A 19555-nucleotide genomic window follows, 5' to 3' on the forward strand; every position below is an offset into this window, starting at 1 on the left:
CCGTCTTTCTTATAAGTAAATAAAGCAACTTCCACAATATATTTAAAAATAAATCCCTGGATCTTCTCTCCACCCAATTTAAAACTCTTTCAGCTAAGCTATGGAGAATTTTACAACAAATCAGATTTAAACATTATGAAAACACGGCAAGTAGGACTCCAGGGATTCCTTTAAAATTCTTCAATGAATAAGATACGCAATGTGAGGTTTTGTAATTCCCAAGTGAAGGTTTATGAGTTCAAATTGCAATGTTTCCAAGAACAGAGCGGAGACAAGGTCTATAGGATGTAATAATGTTCAGTAGACTAAATGATACAGCGAAAAAATACACAAATTTGGAGCATGTAATTCATTCTTTGAGTCATTGAAAAACCCCTTAAGAATCCCACAAAATCTTATAAAAAAATGACTTGAGCACCAGAAAACTTTGTGTTCTTTCTAACTAAATCAGTTGGTCTAATAATAGATGGAAAATTACTTTGCCTTGGAAGATTTTGCCACTCCAAACAAATCACTTATTTGGACAATGATACAAGATTCAACCCAACTATAAGTAACTCCTTACCACACCGCCAACAGTTCAGGAAGGAATACATGTGTATTTACACAAAGCTTGTATGTGACCACTGGACAAGATAACCCAATTCCATGTGGTTTCTAAGTGTTTTGCAAGTCACAGGATATCTCCACGAGTGCACTCAGAAGTAGCAATTAAGTGGACTGTTACCTTTGACAAATGACAATGCATTTGTTTCCTTTAGCAAAAGGAGGACCTGAACTGCATTGCAAACACCTAAGCACAGCTGGTGCATTCATTAGCAACCACAAGCAGGTCCGGTTAAAAATTATTTCTTGGAAAAGTTTTAATGAGAACTTTCTACTGAGTTACTTAGGAGGTGTCTATCATGGCTTGCTATCTAGTTCTATGAAAAAATGGTTTCTGAGTCCAGATCAAAATACTCTGCATTTGCCACATAAAATTCTTATTTGACTAGTATTAAGAACAAGACCTATTGTGCAAAGTCCTGCCCTGCTTAGGCCTTACATGAAAAGCCCTAGGATTTCACATGAGTAGAATGGTTCCTCCAGCCTTTGGTGGCAAGCATTACACAGGACTAACTACTCACAGACTTCTGTGCTGATTCTGAAATAACGTAATTTGTGCACTGTGAACTGTCCTGATTTACTTTTCTTTATCTTCCTACCTGCCTTCCACTTTTCAATCCACTAAAATACATCAGCTAAGGGTAACCCACATCAAACTAATGCTATTGTTTCCTGGCAACCGTATTTTTTTTTCCCGTTAAAAAAAATTAGTCATACAGGTTTTTTCCTTAGGCAAGTCTAGCCAGTTAATTATTAAGTAACTAAATCGCTTAACTAGTTAGAGGAACTCTGACCAGTCATCCTTCGGTTGCCAATGTATTCATGGTTAACAAGCAGTGAGAAGATACAGCCACCTGCTACCTGCGAGGGCAAGTAGCCCGGCACAGCTCATTTCCAAAGCGATGGCAGAGGATGGGGCTGCGCTGGGGTGCGCCTGGCCCCCGTCCTGCTGCCTGCTGCTAACAAGACAGCAGGGGCTGCAATGTTCTGCAGCCTGCTCTCCACCACCCTGAAGGTCTTTCCAGATGGGAGTCTGCCTGGGAAGAACAGGGACTCCTCTACCGCTTTTGGAGAAGTCCTGGCACTGGAACCTTTCAGTAGTTCTGGCAGCAGCATAAATGACAGGAAAGTTGCACTGCTGTAGGCAAGGGAAGCAGAGCTATATGGGGAGGCAGGTCCTTCACACGGACAGTTCGGACTTCTGCGGATTTTGTGAGATGCCGGCTGAGGCTGGGATAGAAGCCTATTCTGGGCAAGGAAGGCCTTGTTGTTTACACAAGGATGCCAAACAGTTCCCTAAGGAAGGATCTAAATGTAAACTCATGTATGTGAAATGTGAAAACTAACTGTGAACTCACATAGTTGCCATCGCCCTGTGGCAGTACAGAACAGTTTGTCTTCTTATTTAGGCATCCCAATGTCATCTGCAACCTGGATCTTTTTCTCAGCTGTATGTTCACAATGAATAAATTAAAAAGTCAAAACATGCAAACAGCAGACTAAACCGGACTAAATCAACCTTGAACAAGAAATGCACAGCGACTGCCGCAGAATACATTGTGCTTCTTAAAAGCCCAGGGACATTCAAATATTGTCAGTAGCACAAAAAGGTGATTCTTTCCTTGGCGTGTGCACAGCAGGAGACAAATGAACTTTGACGTCTCATTTCAGCTCATCACAGAACAAAGACAACAAAGGTGCTCCATATGCCAGCACGGGTTATTCATGCAACAACTACTTAGTCTAGAGAGGACAAGGGCACCCCTCTCTATGAACCTTAAGTCTGGTTTATATAAAGTCTGATGTTTTCTTTCATAAGACTGCTGTTTCCAGAGACTAGTTTATTCTCGCTAGGATTAAGTAGATAGCAAGAATAACATGCTACAGTGTATGTCGCCAGCCAATTAAAGGAAAGCGGATCATGGCCTTATACTGATAATAGAGATTCTACAGAATATTATTCAGATTCCCAGACAATAAATCTTAGAAGTAACATCTGGGATATTGTTCCAGTTCAATAGTATCTCTCAAACATTTATACAATGGTATATTTATACAGCTAGTTTTATTTGGAGCAATGGTCTCTCTAGATTGGTTTAAGAAACTCAAAAGTTGAGCCTTGAAGCCTGTCATTATGGTTCCTCTCTAATTAAGCAGTACTGAAAACAAATAAGCAAATCATTAAAAAAAAAAGACTGCAAAAACAGAGCATAAATGGGTACTAGTCATTTTTTAAGTCAACAGTAATTCTGCTTCATAAAGATTTTGTATGAGTCTGCAGATACTACTTACAGCCAGGGATTCCACCCTGACCTATCATTTTGTTCAAGTACTGCATTAGAGTTACAACAGTTCGTAATTTTTCAGTCTCTGTTTATTAACTCTGTTTTCTTCTGCCTTTCTTCTTGTTTTACAAGCATATACTTTTTATAGTATGAACTTTTCTTATAACTTCTGTATGTATATTCTTACTAATACAGAAACATTTCTATGTATTACTGTTACCCAGAATGACCACCCAAGTCCTGTTCTAGAGATACAGGGTGCACCTAATGTACAAGAGATTAAATCAACCTCCATGTTCACTCATGTGCTACTGTTGCTGAAAATAGTAATGGCAATTTTTAGAGCCACTTCCTGAAACCAGGTGTTTCCGAGCATAGGTTGCAGAAGATACCAAGAAAAGTGCTGTCTACACTACCATTTCTGCCTTTAATGGTTTTTGTCTACTAGGTCTACATTTTCTCAATAAGGTTAGGGATAACGTTGATAAATGGCTAAAGCACAAGACTAGACATGAACTATTTGGGGCTTAACTGAGCCGTTCCACTCAACTGCCATACGATTCCAGAAAAGTCATTTCAATCACCTTGCACAAAATTCTGCTTTCTAGTTAAGAGCTGGGTACTGAACTTGAAATCTGTGAGGGCTGACATCCAAGATCTGCTGCTCATTTTAGAAATAATAATAACAACAATAAAAAAAAATACTTTTCTCTATTTTTCATTATTTAGCATTTCTTAGAAAAAAATATGAAATATTTTCATATGAAATATGAAATGAATAGTTATATCTTAAAATATCAGACATCCCTCTGTTATAATTTTGAATAGGCCTGTCAGTTGTAGCTGAAAATGCCTGTGATGACTTGACTTTTTATGTGTTCTGGGCCATTGGTATCTTTTCCAATACAATACTTTTTCACTCTAAAAATGACTTAAGAAAAATCTTGCAATTCCAGGTTATAGAAAAAAAGGCTGACTTATTTACCTTGTTTTTCATCCAAGCACAAGTGCAATACCATATATGCTGCATAGGCTGAAGCTGACTCATCTTCTAAGCAGACGTCTATGTTGTTGAATGAACCAAGCACCTGTTTGTTTGCATTTTGCAAGGAAAAGGTTTTCACAAATTGTGTAACTCTGCTAGTGAAGAGGGTCTTATCTTCAGGACGGATAAAGTGGACATATTGGTGGCTGGAAGCAAAGTTAAATAACATAGCAAATCAAGCATACTACCTGAACCAGTGATATGACAAACCCAGAGGCAACAATAAAGTCTGCCAAGGAGCTTGATTTTATCAGCGGGTTCCCAGGTAAAAGGAAGACTCTAAATGGTCACAAAAGCACTTCTACAATATATGTCTTAGAGTATGACAAGATTCTTACTAAAATAATCTGGATTTACAAAATCTCCCATATTCTGGATGTTTGACTGATAAAGAGGTAGTAGGGTTTTCTCCTCAGAAACAGCTAGCAGGCGTTTGGGTAAGCAAAAACTTCAGTGTATTTATGCCTATAGGACAGAGCCCTAATGTAAACTGAAGTTCACATAATACTCCTCAGAATACCCATAACCATGATAACTTGTTACAGTCAAAAGCAACAGCAGAGGAAATACAGTGAAAGAGGGTGAAGAGCAGCAGCAGCTTTCCACTAACACCAGTAAGAGTAGCAAGAGGTTTCATTTGCTAAGTCTTGGTCAGAGTCAGTAAAATTTCCTTTGTTTATGTCTTCATCACTTAAAAAACTCATGAATCCTAAAATGTGCCTTCTGTATAGCAAGAACATATTACTGTATTTATATGCATTTCCATCAAAAACCTGCAACGAGCATCAACGCATCAGACTTCCCTTTCTCTCCCACCTCAGAATTGTTGAAAATGATCTAGAAAATAGTTCACTAGTTATCTGAAGGGAAACCCGCTCATTTTGGTGGTAGATGATTGCTTGAGCACAGTTGTCTGACACTGAGTGCTGATGTATCCAGGCCTTTGGAAATCAGGAATGAATTTCAATTGGGTATGCATAGAGCAACTTCTGCTGCACAGTGTGGTATCGTACTAATACATATTTGCCTAGAAATCCAACACAGAACTTAATAATGCAAGTCTAATGTAGAATTTAGTAGTGGCATAAAATGTTCCTAATAGGCAATACATTGAATACATGAAATATTGTGATGACATTTAACTCTCATTGTTCAACTGTTTTATTAAAAGTGGCCATTCAGCAGATATGAGAGTGCTGAATGCTCCGTCCATAGATGGATTTATCTAGTTTCACATGTGTAGTCCAAATCTAAGCGACATTTTTGAGTGAAGTAGAAGTATTCTAACAGGAAGAGCTAATTATATCTGATAAGAGACAGTTCCTTTCAATATTGCATTAAAACCATATTGAGATCTACCTGGAACATTTTTATGACATCCACTAGCTCTATAAAAACGGTACAGGTTGATTTCTACCAATTATATGCAGAGAGAAATGGATTTGAAGAACCTGCAATACCTTCCGCAACCATTTGTCCTCAAAACACAACAAGCTTTGGGTTTTGCCTGCCCTGCCAAAGCAACTATGCATTACTGAGATTTGATCAGTCTAATCAGAGGCCTGATTCCGCATAATGATTCTTGTGCTTCCCAAAGTCACAGGTTTCAAATAAACAGGTGAAGAGTTTCATGACTGCAATGCTACAATTCAGGATCGAACCCATAATGAAACAATTAGCATTAAACAAACAGCACAAAACTTGTGCTTATTAGGTCTCATCAGTCTTTCTTCAGGTCATGTTGTTTAAAAAACAGCTTATAGGAAAGAAAAGATAAAATAACTGTTGGTCAAGTGAATACAAACTGTTTCGTGAGACAGGTAAGGTTTGCATGACCGTACATCCATATAACCTAAATTCCTCATGCTGTAGACAGCTGGCATAGATACCTCTTCTTTAGCACACAGGTATATTAAAAAATACTTCAGGTAGTCTGTTTAAACGTTATGTAGAATATTAAGAGCCTGATCTGAAGCCTATTGATGCCAGTAGAAAACCAAAGTGTCATATGCTATGTATTTTGAGTAGTCTGAATTGTAATACTAAAAGTACCTTATTTCCTTTGGAGAAGCCACAGACAACCCCAAAAGACCATAAGAAACCAGATCCTTAAGAAGCACTCTGGAGTAGCAATTTTTGGTGAAGAGGAACACTGAACACTCATTTTCTTCTGAAAAATCAGAGCAGTCACTTTATTCATATGTGGAAACACAACCTCCCCACTATGTTTAATGTCACAAAAATGCTAACTGCTCATGGGGGAAATATTAGATCAATGTTAAAAAACAGCTGGGAAAGACCAGGGGAAACATTGCACAAGATCTGCAAGCACTTTGTGGAATATTTAGTTGGCACTTTTCTGGAGTGTTTGTGAGCATTTTCTGATATTTCTGAAGGCATGCTGGGAAAATGTTATGGGAAAATAACAGTCAAGTAGTAGAGCCATATGAAAAAAATCAACAACAAATAATAAGGAAAGAAGCTAATTTATCCTGCAGATAAATCAATGCTAAAGCAGAAATACACTGTGTGTAACAGAGCCTTGTGCTTTCCTAGCAAGAAATAAAGTTGTGTGTTATTTCTATACTCAGTTCCTTTCATTACTACTCCCACCAAGTTGCTAGCTTCCAGCAGCAGATGAGAGAGGCGTCAATGGGTCCACATGTTTCAAGAAACCTGCCAGTCTCCCACCTTCCTCCCTCTTGGCCTATCATTAACTTCATTCAGCTTAATTCAGAATTTTCAAGAACGCATGCACTGTTTTAACGAAAACAGCTTGCGTTCTGTTGTGCAGAACTGAGTGGCATTTACGCAATATATATTCACTAGAGTTGTAGTTCTCAGTCTTCTCACTTGAGATGTATTTCTTCTTCACAGATATTTTAAGTAGCATTATACATCCCTCTCCCCTTATCCTGCCCCATGTGGGACAGTCTTTCCAACCAAAGAGAAGCAGCTTCCCCAACACATGACCTGCCTCCACCCCTTCCACTTTACTATTTTAAAGTTCTCTCCATAGGTTCATGACTTTTAAAGTTATGTAGATCATATCTTGCAGCCTCCTCTGCTCTACTTTTTTTCCAGGTCACTTTGATGTTGCCCTCCTGTGCAGTGTTTGAGAACAGACATAGTCTTTGTCCTCGTGACAGACTTGATTCCAGAGACCAAGAACTTCTGCAAAATGCCACCAACAGCGTGCAGACACAGTTTGAGCATTAACATTTACCAGCCAAGGCCCCAGAAGGGTGTATATTCCAGTAAGAAGCCAACCCCTTGAGCAATATAAAAGGCCTGCCAAGGACAGCCAAGTAAAACCAGATGCAGTGGGCTGGAAAGATACAGAATGGTAGTCACACTGGTAGGCAGTGTGAGATGAGAAAATAAGGAGAGGACAAGGAAATGAGTGGGGAAATGAAAGAATAAACAAAAGAAGAGCAACAGGGAGAGAACTGACATGGGCAGTATGAAAAAGCATATGACAAGCAGGCCATATAGGAAAGTAAAGGAAGCCAGGCATCAGTTCAAAAAAGGAGAAAAATGGGTTTTACACATACACGCCCAAATTACTGCTAGCTGTAACACTGTTGTCTACATCACAGGTAATTTAGCAGTTAGGATCTGCTAGACAAGAATGAATGATCTCCAAATGTTTGGAAAATATGAAAGTATGAATCATAGCATTTGACTATATAAAAAAAACCAAACAAACAAACAAAAAAACAACAAAAAAAACCCCAAAACCAAAAACTATGACCTTACCATTATTACCTACAGTTTTACCCTTACTTTTGCCATTGGCCTGAATGGTGCCACCCTATTTCAGTCTGTTTGTCTTCAATAAACTCCTGATAATTGCATATGTGTTAACGTTACACAGTAGAGGTCAATACCATACTTTTATATGATAACTGAGGCAAACAGTAAAGGAATGGCAAATGTACAACTTAAATTTCAGCAACTTAAAAGAGCCTTGCGTGCTTCCTGAAATAATTTCTAACACCAGTTCAGTACACTAACCTTTGCCTTTAGAATAGCTATAGTCAGATAAATCATTTAACTCTACCATCAAGGCTGTTACCTTTGGCTTTTTCCATTACTTTCTATCTTGTTATTCAATGACTTAAATCAGTCACTAGAGCCCACTTCATCAAGCTTCAATAATCTATAAACCAACTACTTATACCATGATTTTTTCATGATTTTTCACCAGTCAGCCCAGTTTTCTCTACAAACATTACTGAATTTCTCTTTACATTGCGGGGGGGAGGGGGAGTCAATTTCCATAGTGGCTAATGAAAAAAGTATCGGATGGCATAAAGCTATTGCAGAGTAACAACCACATCTTTAGATAATACCTGCCTTCGGAACCAAATAAATCAGTCTTCAGAGACTGGGCTAAAGGGACAGGCTTTGGAGCTTCAGTCACTCGAGGCTGCAGCAGTGCACATCCACTCTGACTGCGTATAGCCAGAAACACAATGCAGAGCAACCAGGATCTTATCTAAAACACGTCTGAAGGAGACAGAACCAGTCTGCTCTTCCCACAATCTCTCTTAGCTACAGTTCTGATGATCAAACAACAGACTGGGTAGGAAAAGCACCTCCCATCCCCAGTATACAGCTGTTGAAGTAGCAAATGTCCAGCAGGTCCTTGCAGCAAATTTTTGAACATGCAGGACACTGGGTGTAGTCACAGTCATAGTTCGCAAATGGTAAGAAGGTTTTGCATTGGCCTGAAGTAGCATAGGTGAAGCCTCCCTGACTTTATGGCACAAGGTCCTTTACAAAGAGCAGTTATTTTACCTAGAGTATGGAAAAATCTTGTTGTAGCCTTTATAAATGCTGTCTAATGGAAAATTAATTAGCAGAACACGAAGAGTAGGTGTGGGAGCAATCTCATCATGTCCTCATTGTTATAAAGCAATGTACAAACATACAGTGTAAGCCTTTATATTGAAAACAATCATCCTCCTAAAATAGCCTGCAGCAGCAAACAGCTACAGAAAGGGATTTGTTACTAATCATATAACACTCTGTACTAGTTACTAGTCAGATCTTCTCCTGATGTTTAGCAGGATACTCTGCTTTGCAGTTTGGGAGAAAGCCTTGATCCTAAATAAATTGCTACGCTTTCAGCCTCCTAGTTTAGCTGCATGGTGAAAAAGATGAGCTGCAGTGAAAGAGAAGGGAGAAGAGAAGCAATACCCGTGGAACTGCTGTTCAGACCATTTTAAAAATTTTATTCCCATTGCAATGTCAACGGAAATTTGCATAGAGAGGTATAAAACTGGAGCAATTCTGATTAATTCTGGAGCTAGCCACATCAACACATTTTTTGAAAAAAATAGGGGGGTGACATTAAAAGGATTCCTGCCCCTCTCCCAACTCTTTTCCTGGGGGAAAGCTTGGTCCAAAGGAGCCACACAGTGGATCTGGGAGACTGGCATGTTTAGTTCACAGACCTCAGCTCTGTTTCTGACATGTGTCTGGACGGGCTGTCGATAGCTGTTAGTCATCTTACCCTACTTCAGGCCCTGCACGTGTCTGTGCTCCTTTATGTGTACACTAGGTTTGGGAACAAAGTGTGTAGGACATTAACTAGTAAAAGTATGAAAAACAAGTGAGAAAGAGCGACCTTAAATAGTGGAGTTTGTGACCTTGCGGCTGTCCCTGAAACCGTTTAACGCAGATACAAATACAGATCTCCGAAGCCACAAACACATCATGGCTCCCACTTGGGACCAACTTTGCTCTCCACTGGAGTCTCCTCACCTCCTGGAGGATGTCAACCGCTCCCTCTGGAGCCTCCGTTTGTTTCCTTCTCTTTTCTAGATGACACCCACAGCATTTCCTAGGACAGAAATCTCCATCCCCATCTCCATCCCCCTCATTATCAAAGCTGCTAATCCTACTCACATGCCCTGGAGAGGGAAAATTAGCCATATGCTGAATGTGGAGCACAGTCCTCATTTCAAACTTGACTTACTTGGATATCCACGCCAGTCCTCTGCTCCAAACCATCTTCTCTGCTCCAAAATCTGAAGTTTCAGCCGCAGTAGTAAGTCCTAAAAATCCAAACAAATAAGAAATAGTCTCCTTCATGCTCCTGGGGACTCGTCCATTATATTACTAGGCCTGATTGCAAACGTTAAGACCATTTTTATATTAATGTCCTTGAAAATTGTCCTTGTTTTGTTTTTAATTAAAATATAGCATTAGCTGTATTATTATCATCACTTTGCTAATTTTTCCAACAAAGTATTTTCCTTGCATTTTTTATGTGGCATCCTAGTTAACAAAATATTTTCTTTTTCAAAACTATTTATTTCGGAAATAAAAAATGTAAGCATCTATTTCAACACAATTTTAAGGAAAAAAATGTACAGAAAATTTACATTTAGAAATTGTAAAAAACTGCGGACAATACTTCCTCATAATGACCTGTTTCTAACTTTTTACAGTGACAACAAATTTGACATTTCAAGGGGTTTTCAGAAAATTCTGCTTTTATTTTTTCAGTCACATCTAGTATTTATATTGAAAACTGTTTTGCCAAGAGGGTCACATTCTGTCACTGACAAACGTAGCAGAGACTGCCAAAATAAAAAGATATTACTTTTCTTCATTTTGGAACCTTTGTCAAAGTTCAGAAAAGATCTTAGAAACACCAACTATACTTGCAAACTAAATGTCTAAAATGTTAATGAAATTTCAGGGCATACTTAATATTGCAAAGCCACAAAGAAAAAAAAGAAAAGAAAGGAGCTGGAAGCTGCCTAGATCAAAACATTTGAAAAACAAAAATAAGGCTAAAACTGAAACAGTTATGAGAGCTACACAAAATGGTTTTCATTAGTGCAAGATAGCTATGAATATTAATATTTAACAATGTAATTTGAATGGATCTGGCACAGCATCTTGCGCAGTAGGACTACACTCCAGTTCTATGGTGTTCTGAGCACAAATACAGTTTTTAAAAGCTCCTGACACTCCACATCATTGCACAATTAGAAAGTTACATAAAACAGCCATAGTGGAGAGGCCTTGGGGGTCTCTGTACCCACTCAGCCATGACTCCTGAAGAAATTTAGAGCTCCCAAAGGACTCTGCTCATGCAAAAAGGAAGAGTCTTCATACCTTCAAGTGTGGGTTTTGGTTTTGTTTTAAGGAGAAAAAAACCCCCAAACCTCCTCATGTTTAAGAAATGGTGCCTTTTGTCTCTTAACAGCAAAACTGGGTTTGTTTAATAGCTAGGACGTACCTTCTTTCTTTTTCTGAATTGAGTGACTGGTCTCGAGAATACACACAACTCCCATCACTTGCAACATTTTGAATTAAGAGTAGATATTGATGTATATTAATGAGAAAAACAATGGCTTGACCTAGTGTAACCTTCTTAGCATATGACTTATTAATCCACTGACTGTCTAATTCAATGGGGACTAAATTCTTAAGACCGTTGAGCATTAATATTAATCAAAACTTTAACTTGCATCAAGAGGTTTCCACACCGGCTTAACAGTTCCCTGATTCTAGCACTCCCCTGGCAAGAATGTCACTGATTTAAGGTCCCTGAAATAGAAACATTAGGGGTTTGGGATGAGATCTCTAGCTGCATGCATACTTCAGGTTTTCTGATGTGGGATGTTTCCTACAGACATCTTTAGTTTCTATCACCTGTAGAATCTGTGATCTTTCAAACTCACTATTTCTCCAAAACGTCACTGTGATGTTATTGCACATCTCTGTACAGGCTGGGACAAACAGCTGCAATACACCAAGTAGAATGCTGCTGTAAAATCCTCCTGTATTAAATCTTTGAACACTTGAAGTATACAACTTTTTTGAGCTCTCGTTCATCTCCCAGAGTTGAATGAAGAGCACGCAGACTAAAGAGCAGTTCTCAAACTTTCCCATCAAAATCCAGACCACAGCAAAACATTTTCAACCTGCATACCCAGTTTGATGCTTATCCTAGCCTGATCATACAAAGTTTATTTTAAAAAGGATTAAATTTACTTTTATTACAGTATTTTAAATCACATACATAAATTATTATTAATTTTCTAAAACTGCACACAACTTTTTTCAAGTGGCACATTCCAGACATTCACCATATTTGCTTCTTTTCAGCAGGCAAATTTTGTCATGTCCCTGCTTTAACTTCACAAAGGCCTGTTACACCTCTCTACCCATGGCTTCACTTTATCCCCACTCCTTTCCCAACAAGAAATAAGGAAATAAATCTTTTAAATCTGTGCTTACTATTTCTAAGTACTAGAACCTCCTTTTTAAAAACTTGTGTTTTAAGGCAATAGAAATTCCACAGAAAATCCAAGAGCACTGAAATAAAAAGGCTTCCTTAAGCCACTACCATTTTCCAAAATACCTTGACTATCAAAAAAAAAAAAAAAAAGCTAAAAGCTCAACTGGGATCACATTAAAGGTCATCAAGCCCAGAATCCTGTCTCTAAGAGCAATCAGGTGGGGATACTCATCTTGCACAGATAATCGCCTGGTCTGTTTGCAGCGATTCTCTCCTGGCTTCTGGCAATCAGTAATTTAGAAACTTCTAGAGACAGAGGACAGTAGCAACAGCTGGACTTACCATCCAAAGATGCTCTACGCCCTCCCTGAACCCATATATAGCTGTGGTCTCTACAATATCCTGCTGTAGTACTCATCAGGTAAGAGAGCATTCTCCTAACCTTTTTTTTTTTTGCTTTTCTATTCTGGGGCTCAGCTGACCCAGAATTTAAGTATTTTTTACTTAACAGACTGGGCTTTCCATAAGGCTTCTGGTTTTGAACTAAGACATATGTTTTAAAAGGGAATTTTTCCTTAGTTTGTAAAAATGTAAATAGTGCTGTAAAAACATAAGCAGGGCAACTGTTTATCTAAGAAATAGTGGATGATCACAAAAGCCTGCTTGCCAAATACACCTTGTGCAAGTATTAAGAACTGTTTATTTTGGAAATGGTACAAAAGCATCCTGAGATAAAGCAGTGTTGCTGATGTGGAAAAAATGGAACATTCCACATTATTCACGATCGTCCTGCCAGTACGAAAAGTGAATTAATTTCCATTCCCATTCTTGAAAACAGGACTATTTTTCACATTTTAAGAGAAAAGGGTTGGACTTAAAGACTTTTGGAGATGCCTCCATGTGAACACACAGTCATGGATAAATACAGCTTCACCTCTTTTTCAGGGGGCCAGACTGTCAATTAAGGGCAATCCAAAGGCTCTCAGATTTGTCAGCTAAATACAATCCCAAACACACCTACCCATGCAAAATGCCGCATGTGTGAGTACTGTCTGACAGGTCTGCAACATCCGTGTGCATGGAAAATGGGGGAAAGATGCTCAGCAATTTATCTTCACTGAGCACCCTCTCTTCTCTGAGACGTGGACTGACCTCCACTATTACTGAATTCATTGTACAAACTCCTACAGAATGTGCCTCTAAATTATGGCTTGCATTTTATGTCCCACCCATTACCATTGAGTTAATTACAGTCTGGATTTAAACACTATTATTACTTACAACGTGTAAGATGTGTGAAAGGGAATTAGGCGTATATAATGTCAGTTCTCTCTGTCTAAATTGTTTAAATAAGGGAGGAAAAGACAAAGAAATTATATAGTACAGAATGTGGTGTCTACATCATAATTTCATACCTACTGCACGTTTTTGTATTGCTGAGGATATTCAAAGATGCAGCATTTGTGGCCATAGGACTGGGTACTGAATGCTTTCTGGGATGCAGCCTCCACTGAAATTTGGAATCCTTGTGTAGTTTCAGGCAAGCGGTGGTCAGGTCTGGGCCTCAGTCTTGTACACATATCACAGACTTACTCATAAAAAGCAACTGCTCCCAAAACTGGCTCCAATATCAAGTGAAGAACAACTCAGGAAAAGCAGAATTCAATTTCTAGCACTCAGCTAAAGACTTACTGAATTACAATGGGCACTTCTATTATCCCGCATTTCATTAAGCCCAGTCTTAAAACATGGCTAATTCTCCCCTACCACAAAGAGGATTGTTCATAATAAAATGTATAATAAATAACTTCAAGACTCTCAGATATTGTAGTGGTGAATTAATGTAACTATTCAGACAAAGAGCGCTCAACACGGCTGACTGATCAAATTTCCTAAAAAGCCCCAGAAGTAAGAGTATTATTTTATATTTTTCTCTATCCATATTAATATAGGAATGTATACTTACAGCCAAAATTCTTGTGGACCTTGCCTCTCAATTATTCATAAATAAAATACAAACTCTACTATGACTTTAGTTATGTAAAGAGATGAGGAGAGGGAAGCCAGTTATGAAATAGGCTCAAATGATGCCAGTCCTTCAAGTATGTGTCTGAAAACAGCTAGATTTCTGAGACAGTGAAATAGATCTTAAGCAACTACACAAAAATATGTATGGAACATCAAGAAAGGATGCTCACATGCTATCTTTTACTTCTTGCTTAAATGTTTCTTCTGGAACAGAGGGATTTGATTCCGATTTTTGATGCAGCTTGTTCTGTTGCTAATACATAATTTACTTCTAAGCATCCATTTTAATATCGTATCAACCTTCTACTCGTATATGTAAACCCCTGAAATCCTAGCTCAACTGCCAAGACAGAGTCCAGCCTTTTGCAAAATACTTAATATAAATGTCATATAAACCATTATCATTATGAACCGCCTCTACCGTGGTTCATACGGACTACACTCTACCATTACAAGATTGAGATTTTCTTTGGTCCACATTCATCAGCTCTTCTGTGTATCTTCTATTAATGCAAACTTATATTTCTATCAGCAGTAAAAATAAAGGATTGAGGCAAGTTTACTTGAATTTTAATGATAGGAGCTACACAGATAGATAAACACGTAAAACATACATAGTACAAGAAAGGTCATAAAATGTCATAGAATACAGAATGCTTCAAATCTATAACTGCACAGTGCTTCAGTGCTTGGCAATGAACAGAATGTTGAGAAGATCTTGACATTTTAAATACATTTTAATTATACTGCACATATTCTAAATACATTAAATGTATTTTAAATATGCCCAGGACCACTGTGAGTTTCAGTTTCCAAAAGGCTCCAACTAAGGCTCACAAGGCTTTCAAAAGGCTCATGAACTAAGTGCATGAGGAAGACTGAGTTACATTGGACATGCCCTATTAACCTCAGGGGTTTCATCAGAGTCAAATAAGGCAGAAGAATGACACAGATGATTGCCAGAGAGAGGGATTTGACTCTTTCTCTGCATTACCTAGTGGTTTCTACTTTTTTAAAGGCAAACTGATGTAAAAAAAACCAACAGGTTTCTTGCAAAGATCCCATCATCAAGTGTAAAATGATGCTAACCTTTATGAACAAAAGGCAAATGAAGACAAATAACTACTTCCAATCAAATTGCTTTTGATTTTCTGTGAGACTGGAAACTTTACAGCAGCAGAAAAAAACCCCAACAAACCAGACTGAATGAAACCTGCTGCAAAAACCTTAGTTTTGCAGACCTTTGAGAGTTGGCGTTGTGATGTGCTACATCCCAAAGTACAAACTGCCATGCCCTCACCCTTCTTATGACAGCATAGCAAAACCACATGACAGAGCCTTAATGGTTCAGTAATGGTCCTACCCCAGTGCATTACCTCTGATGATGAGAGAACTGACTAAATAAATATGACCTTCCTTAGCTGTGGCAATGTAATTTCAGCCCTGGTGGCAATACATTGGAAACCAAACCTCTTTTCAGTTTCAAACCTCAGCCTTTGAAAATAACATTAAAGGCTCATGTTGAGAGGCTGCTTGTTAAACATATTTTTTTCAAGGGAGAACTGAAACCTAAGTGTCTCTAGTCGGGAAAGCTCCGTTTCTGCCTTCTCTCGTGGATGACAGCAGCAGGGAGAGGGGAACTTCAATTCCCTGTCAGCAGTCCAAACTGTAGTCTCAATGCAAGACTGCAGTGGCCTTCAAAAGATTTAATTTGTAAATAAGGTATCTATTCCTACATAAATGTCACATTAAAGTATATCACAGAATTCAGCACACCATCTGCCTAGCCATGACTCCAAATGAAAACGTTATTCAAGTTCTTGCCCATATTTTCCATCCAAATATTTGTATAGTTTCAAATAGCCTAAGGAACCTGCTACTGACGTCATTCTCGCTGGAATCAATGAGAGCTCTGCCTCTGGCTTCAACAGGAATGGCCTCAAGCATCCTGTAGCGACAACTTTGAAATACTAAACCAAAACTGCTACGGCTATCGTGGAAGGAAGTCATGTATTTCTATTTCTATTTACAACCATCCTGAATGCATGAGGCAATTTATAAACTCACGTAAAGAAGGTCGTAAGACGGCGGTCACACGGGGCGTGAATTTAGAGCAGTTATCTTAAAACAGCCTATTCAGAAATAGTTGCACTGATGGATTTCCCCACCAGACAAGGTCTGATACAGCGTGAACACCAACGCTCAAGTCGCTCATTCGTACTATGTGCATCCCTAGACCACGTAATCTGAAGTTTTATTTCAGATAAAATGCCCATGGAAAAGAATAGATGTCATGATTAGTAACAGCTATCCAAGCTTTTGTGACAAACTGCAAAACAATGGTGTCCTACTAGTGAAGCGTACCGATGTTACAGACGAAGCATGGAGAATCAGCAGAGTGTGTGGCTGGTGGTCCGGGTGGTCGGAGGGAGGAAAGAGATGCAGCGTTGCAGCAAGGGAAATGGTAAGAGACACTGGTGAGAAGAGGAATCCTGAGGAGGCAGAGATGAGAAAGAGGAGGAAGAGGAAAAAAGCAGTGAAGCACAAGAAGAAATTATGGGAATCACTACTATAGAGCAAATAGAATAGTCAGAAAGTAATATAAATGAATGAATTAGACTTTATCACCATGGCCCTGTACTGCACATGACCTTCAGATGGAGTTAACAGAAAACCTATGTGCACAGTCCTATGTTACATCTTTCTTTTTCACTTTTTTTTTTTGTTTAAAAAGGAACAAATCTGTAAAAAATTCCTTAGCTAGGTATATAACCCCCAATATGTGATGCACACTTTCTTCAGTAGGGCGATGTATGCAGCCAAAAGCAACCTTAAGCTTTATGGAACATTAATAATGAGAACGAAATGAGCACTACAGATGGAATTCGTATTTGAGAAGTGAAAACCCTTAATACTAAAAACTACTTGCCTGAGACTGAATTGGGAACATAGTCATGTAGCCACTGGTCTGTTACTTTCTAAAGGTCGCTAACAGACAAACAATCATCCCAGACATTCAGAAAATCATTTTACCGTGATATAACAGGCATGTACTAAAGGTCATTTGAAACTAAAGTTTCTAGTTGGGCTTCTACTTTGCCGTAAAGCAAAACACCTTAAAAGAACAACTGCGCTGGTACGTGGCTTTAGTGCATGTGAGAATTCTGCTCCACCATCCACAATGAACAAAGCCGTTCTCTTTTATTGCTTTTTTCAGTACTTGAGTATCTGCCTTGTAAGAGAAATTGTTTTTGCCTAATGCTATGTCTGGCACTTCAGGTGTGGTCTGGCTAGCTTTTTATAGCATATTCCGGAGTGCTTTTAAATCATCTCCAGGCAGAAACAGATTATCAAAAGCGGTAACCTTTTCTGATCTCCCTCGCTTACATCCAAGTGGCATTAACGGGACATTAACAGGCTACGCAAACGCAGGAAAAACGGATCCCTTTTCCCCAGGGACAGGAGCAGCGCCGGCAGCCTGTTCTCTTTGCACTTTTTTCCTCCTCGGTAGCGTACGGGTGTCTCACCGAGGAGCCGAATTTCAGCCAGCCCACCTCCCTTCCCAAAAGTCCCCCACTTCGCCGTGTCCCCCCTCGAGCCGAGCCCGTCCCGTTTGTCACCGGCCGCACGTTAAACGTGACGACAGCCCCCCCCCCCTTCCCCTCCACTCCCACCGCTTCCCCCCACCCCACCCCGCATCCCGCCCGTCCCTCCTGCTCTCCAGGCCTCCCCCCAACCGGGAAGCCCCCCCAGGCACACCTCACCCGCCGCCCCGCTCCCCTTCGCCCCATCCCCGGTTACCTGCCACCGCACGGGGCGGGAGCGGGGAGGCGGACGGTGGACCCAGACCGCCCCCCCACCCCCCCCCACCCCCGGACCTCCTCTCCCCGAAACAAAGGCACCCTTGTCCCTCGCCGCGCCGCGGACCCGCGGGGGGGGGGGACGGGACGGGGGGGGGACGGGACGGGGGGACCCCCGGGGCGTCCCGGGTGGGCGGGGCCGGGGCGGGCCCCGGGGCGGGCAGCGCGCGGCGGCGCTCTGCGCAGGCGGCGGGCGAGGAGGGGCCGGGAACCGGCGGGACACGGCGGCGGCGGCGGGGCCGGGGCGGACGGTCCCTGCCCAAGGAGCGGCGGGGACAGAGCGGCCGCGGGGGTTTCCCGGCACCGCTGCGGGCTGGGCTCGGGGACGGAGCTCCCGCTCGGGCGGCGGGGGTAGCGGGCGGGTGTTTATTTATTATTATTTTGTGGCTCGCCCGTCGCCTCTCCGCGCTTCGGTTCACTTTGGCTGGGCTTTTTTTTTATATATATTCACACACACACACGCACCTTTTTCGCGTGTTTTTGGCAAAGCGGAAGGAGGATGGGGTTCGAGCTGGATCGCTTCAACGGGGACGTAGATCCCGACTTCAAATGCAATCTGTGCAACAAAGTTCTGGAGGACCCGCTGACCACCCCCTGCGGCCACGTCTTCTGCGCCGGCTGCGTGCTGCCCTGGGTGGTGCAGCAGGGCAGCTGCCCCGTCAACTGCCAGCGCATCTCCACCAAGGAGCTCAACCACGTCCTGCCCCTCAAGAGCCTCATCCTCAAGCTGGACATCAAGTGCGACAACCACGCGCGGGGCTGCGAGGCGGTGGTGCCGCTCCAACACCTGGGCGAGCACGCCGAGACCTGCGACTTCTCCCCCGCCAAGTGCCGCAACCGCGGCTGCCGCCAGGTGCTCAACCTCCGCGACGTGGAGGTTCACATGCGGGAGCGCTGCGAGGCTCGGCCCGCCGGCCTCTGCGAGCAGGGCTGCGGCTTGATGCTCACCCACGGCGAACGCCGGGCCGGCGGACACGGCTGCCTCCGCGCCCTCCGCGCCCACGGAGCCGCGCTGCAGGCGAGGGCGGCGGCGCTGGAGAAGGCGCTGAAGAAAGAGGCGTTGCGAGCCGGCAAGCGGGAGCAGTCGTTGCTGTCGCGACTGGCGGCGGCGCAGCTGGAGCTGCAGGTGACGGCGCTGCGATACCAGAAGCGCTTCACGCAGTACAGCGCCCGCCTCGACGCCCTGGCCCGCGCCCGCGCCGCCTCACCCGGCAAGGTAAGCGGCCGCCGGGGGGAGAGGCTTCCCCGCTGGCGGGAAGAGGGAAGGAGGGAGGGAAGGAGGGAGCCGGTGTGGCCCCGTCCCCCGCCCTCCTCAGGCGCCCCTCAGCAGCGGCGTCGGGCTCGGCGGGGCGGGAGAGACGTTCCCGCCTGTCTTTCGGCGGGTTTCTGAGGAAAAAGGGGCGGCGGGCGGGGGGGGGGGGGCACACACACCCCCACCCAGGGCGCCCTCGGCCCTGAGGGGGCT

The 19555-nt window shown here is 41.8% G+C and overlaps 1 protein-coding gene across 1 annotated transcript in view; it reads left to right on the top strand.

Annotated features, from left to right (window-relative positions):
- The first annotated feature begins 18293 nt into the window (after positions 1-18293).
- PDZRN3 (PDZ domain containing ring finger 3) overlaps positions 18294-19555 on the top strand; it is a 148734-nt gene continuing 147472 nt past the window's right edge. The window contains exon 1 of the mRNA XM_075053569.1: positions 18294-19306. Within this exon, the coding sequence (XP_074909670.1) occupies positions 18590-19306 (717 nt within the window). The 5' untranslated portion in view covers positions 18294-18589. The remainder of the gene's footprint in view (positions 19307-19555) is intronic.

The sequence above is a fragment of the Buteo buteo genome, chromosome 21, assembly GCF_964188355.1.
Source record: "Buteo buteo chromosome 21, bButBut1.hap1.1, whole genome shotgun sequence".
Taxonomy (NCBI): Eukaryota; Metazoa; Chordata; class Aves; order Accipitriformes; family Accipitridae; genus Buteo; species Buteo buteo.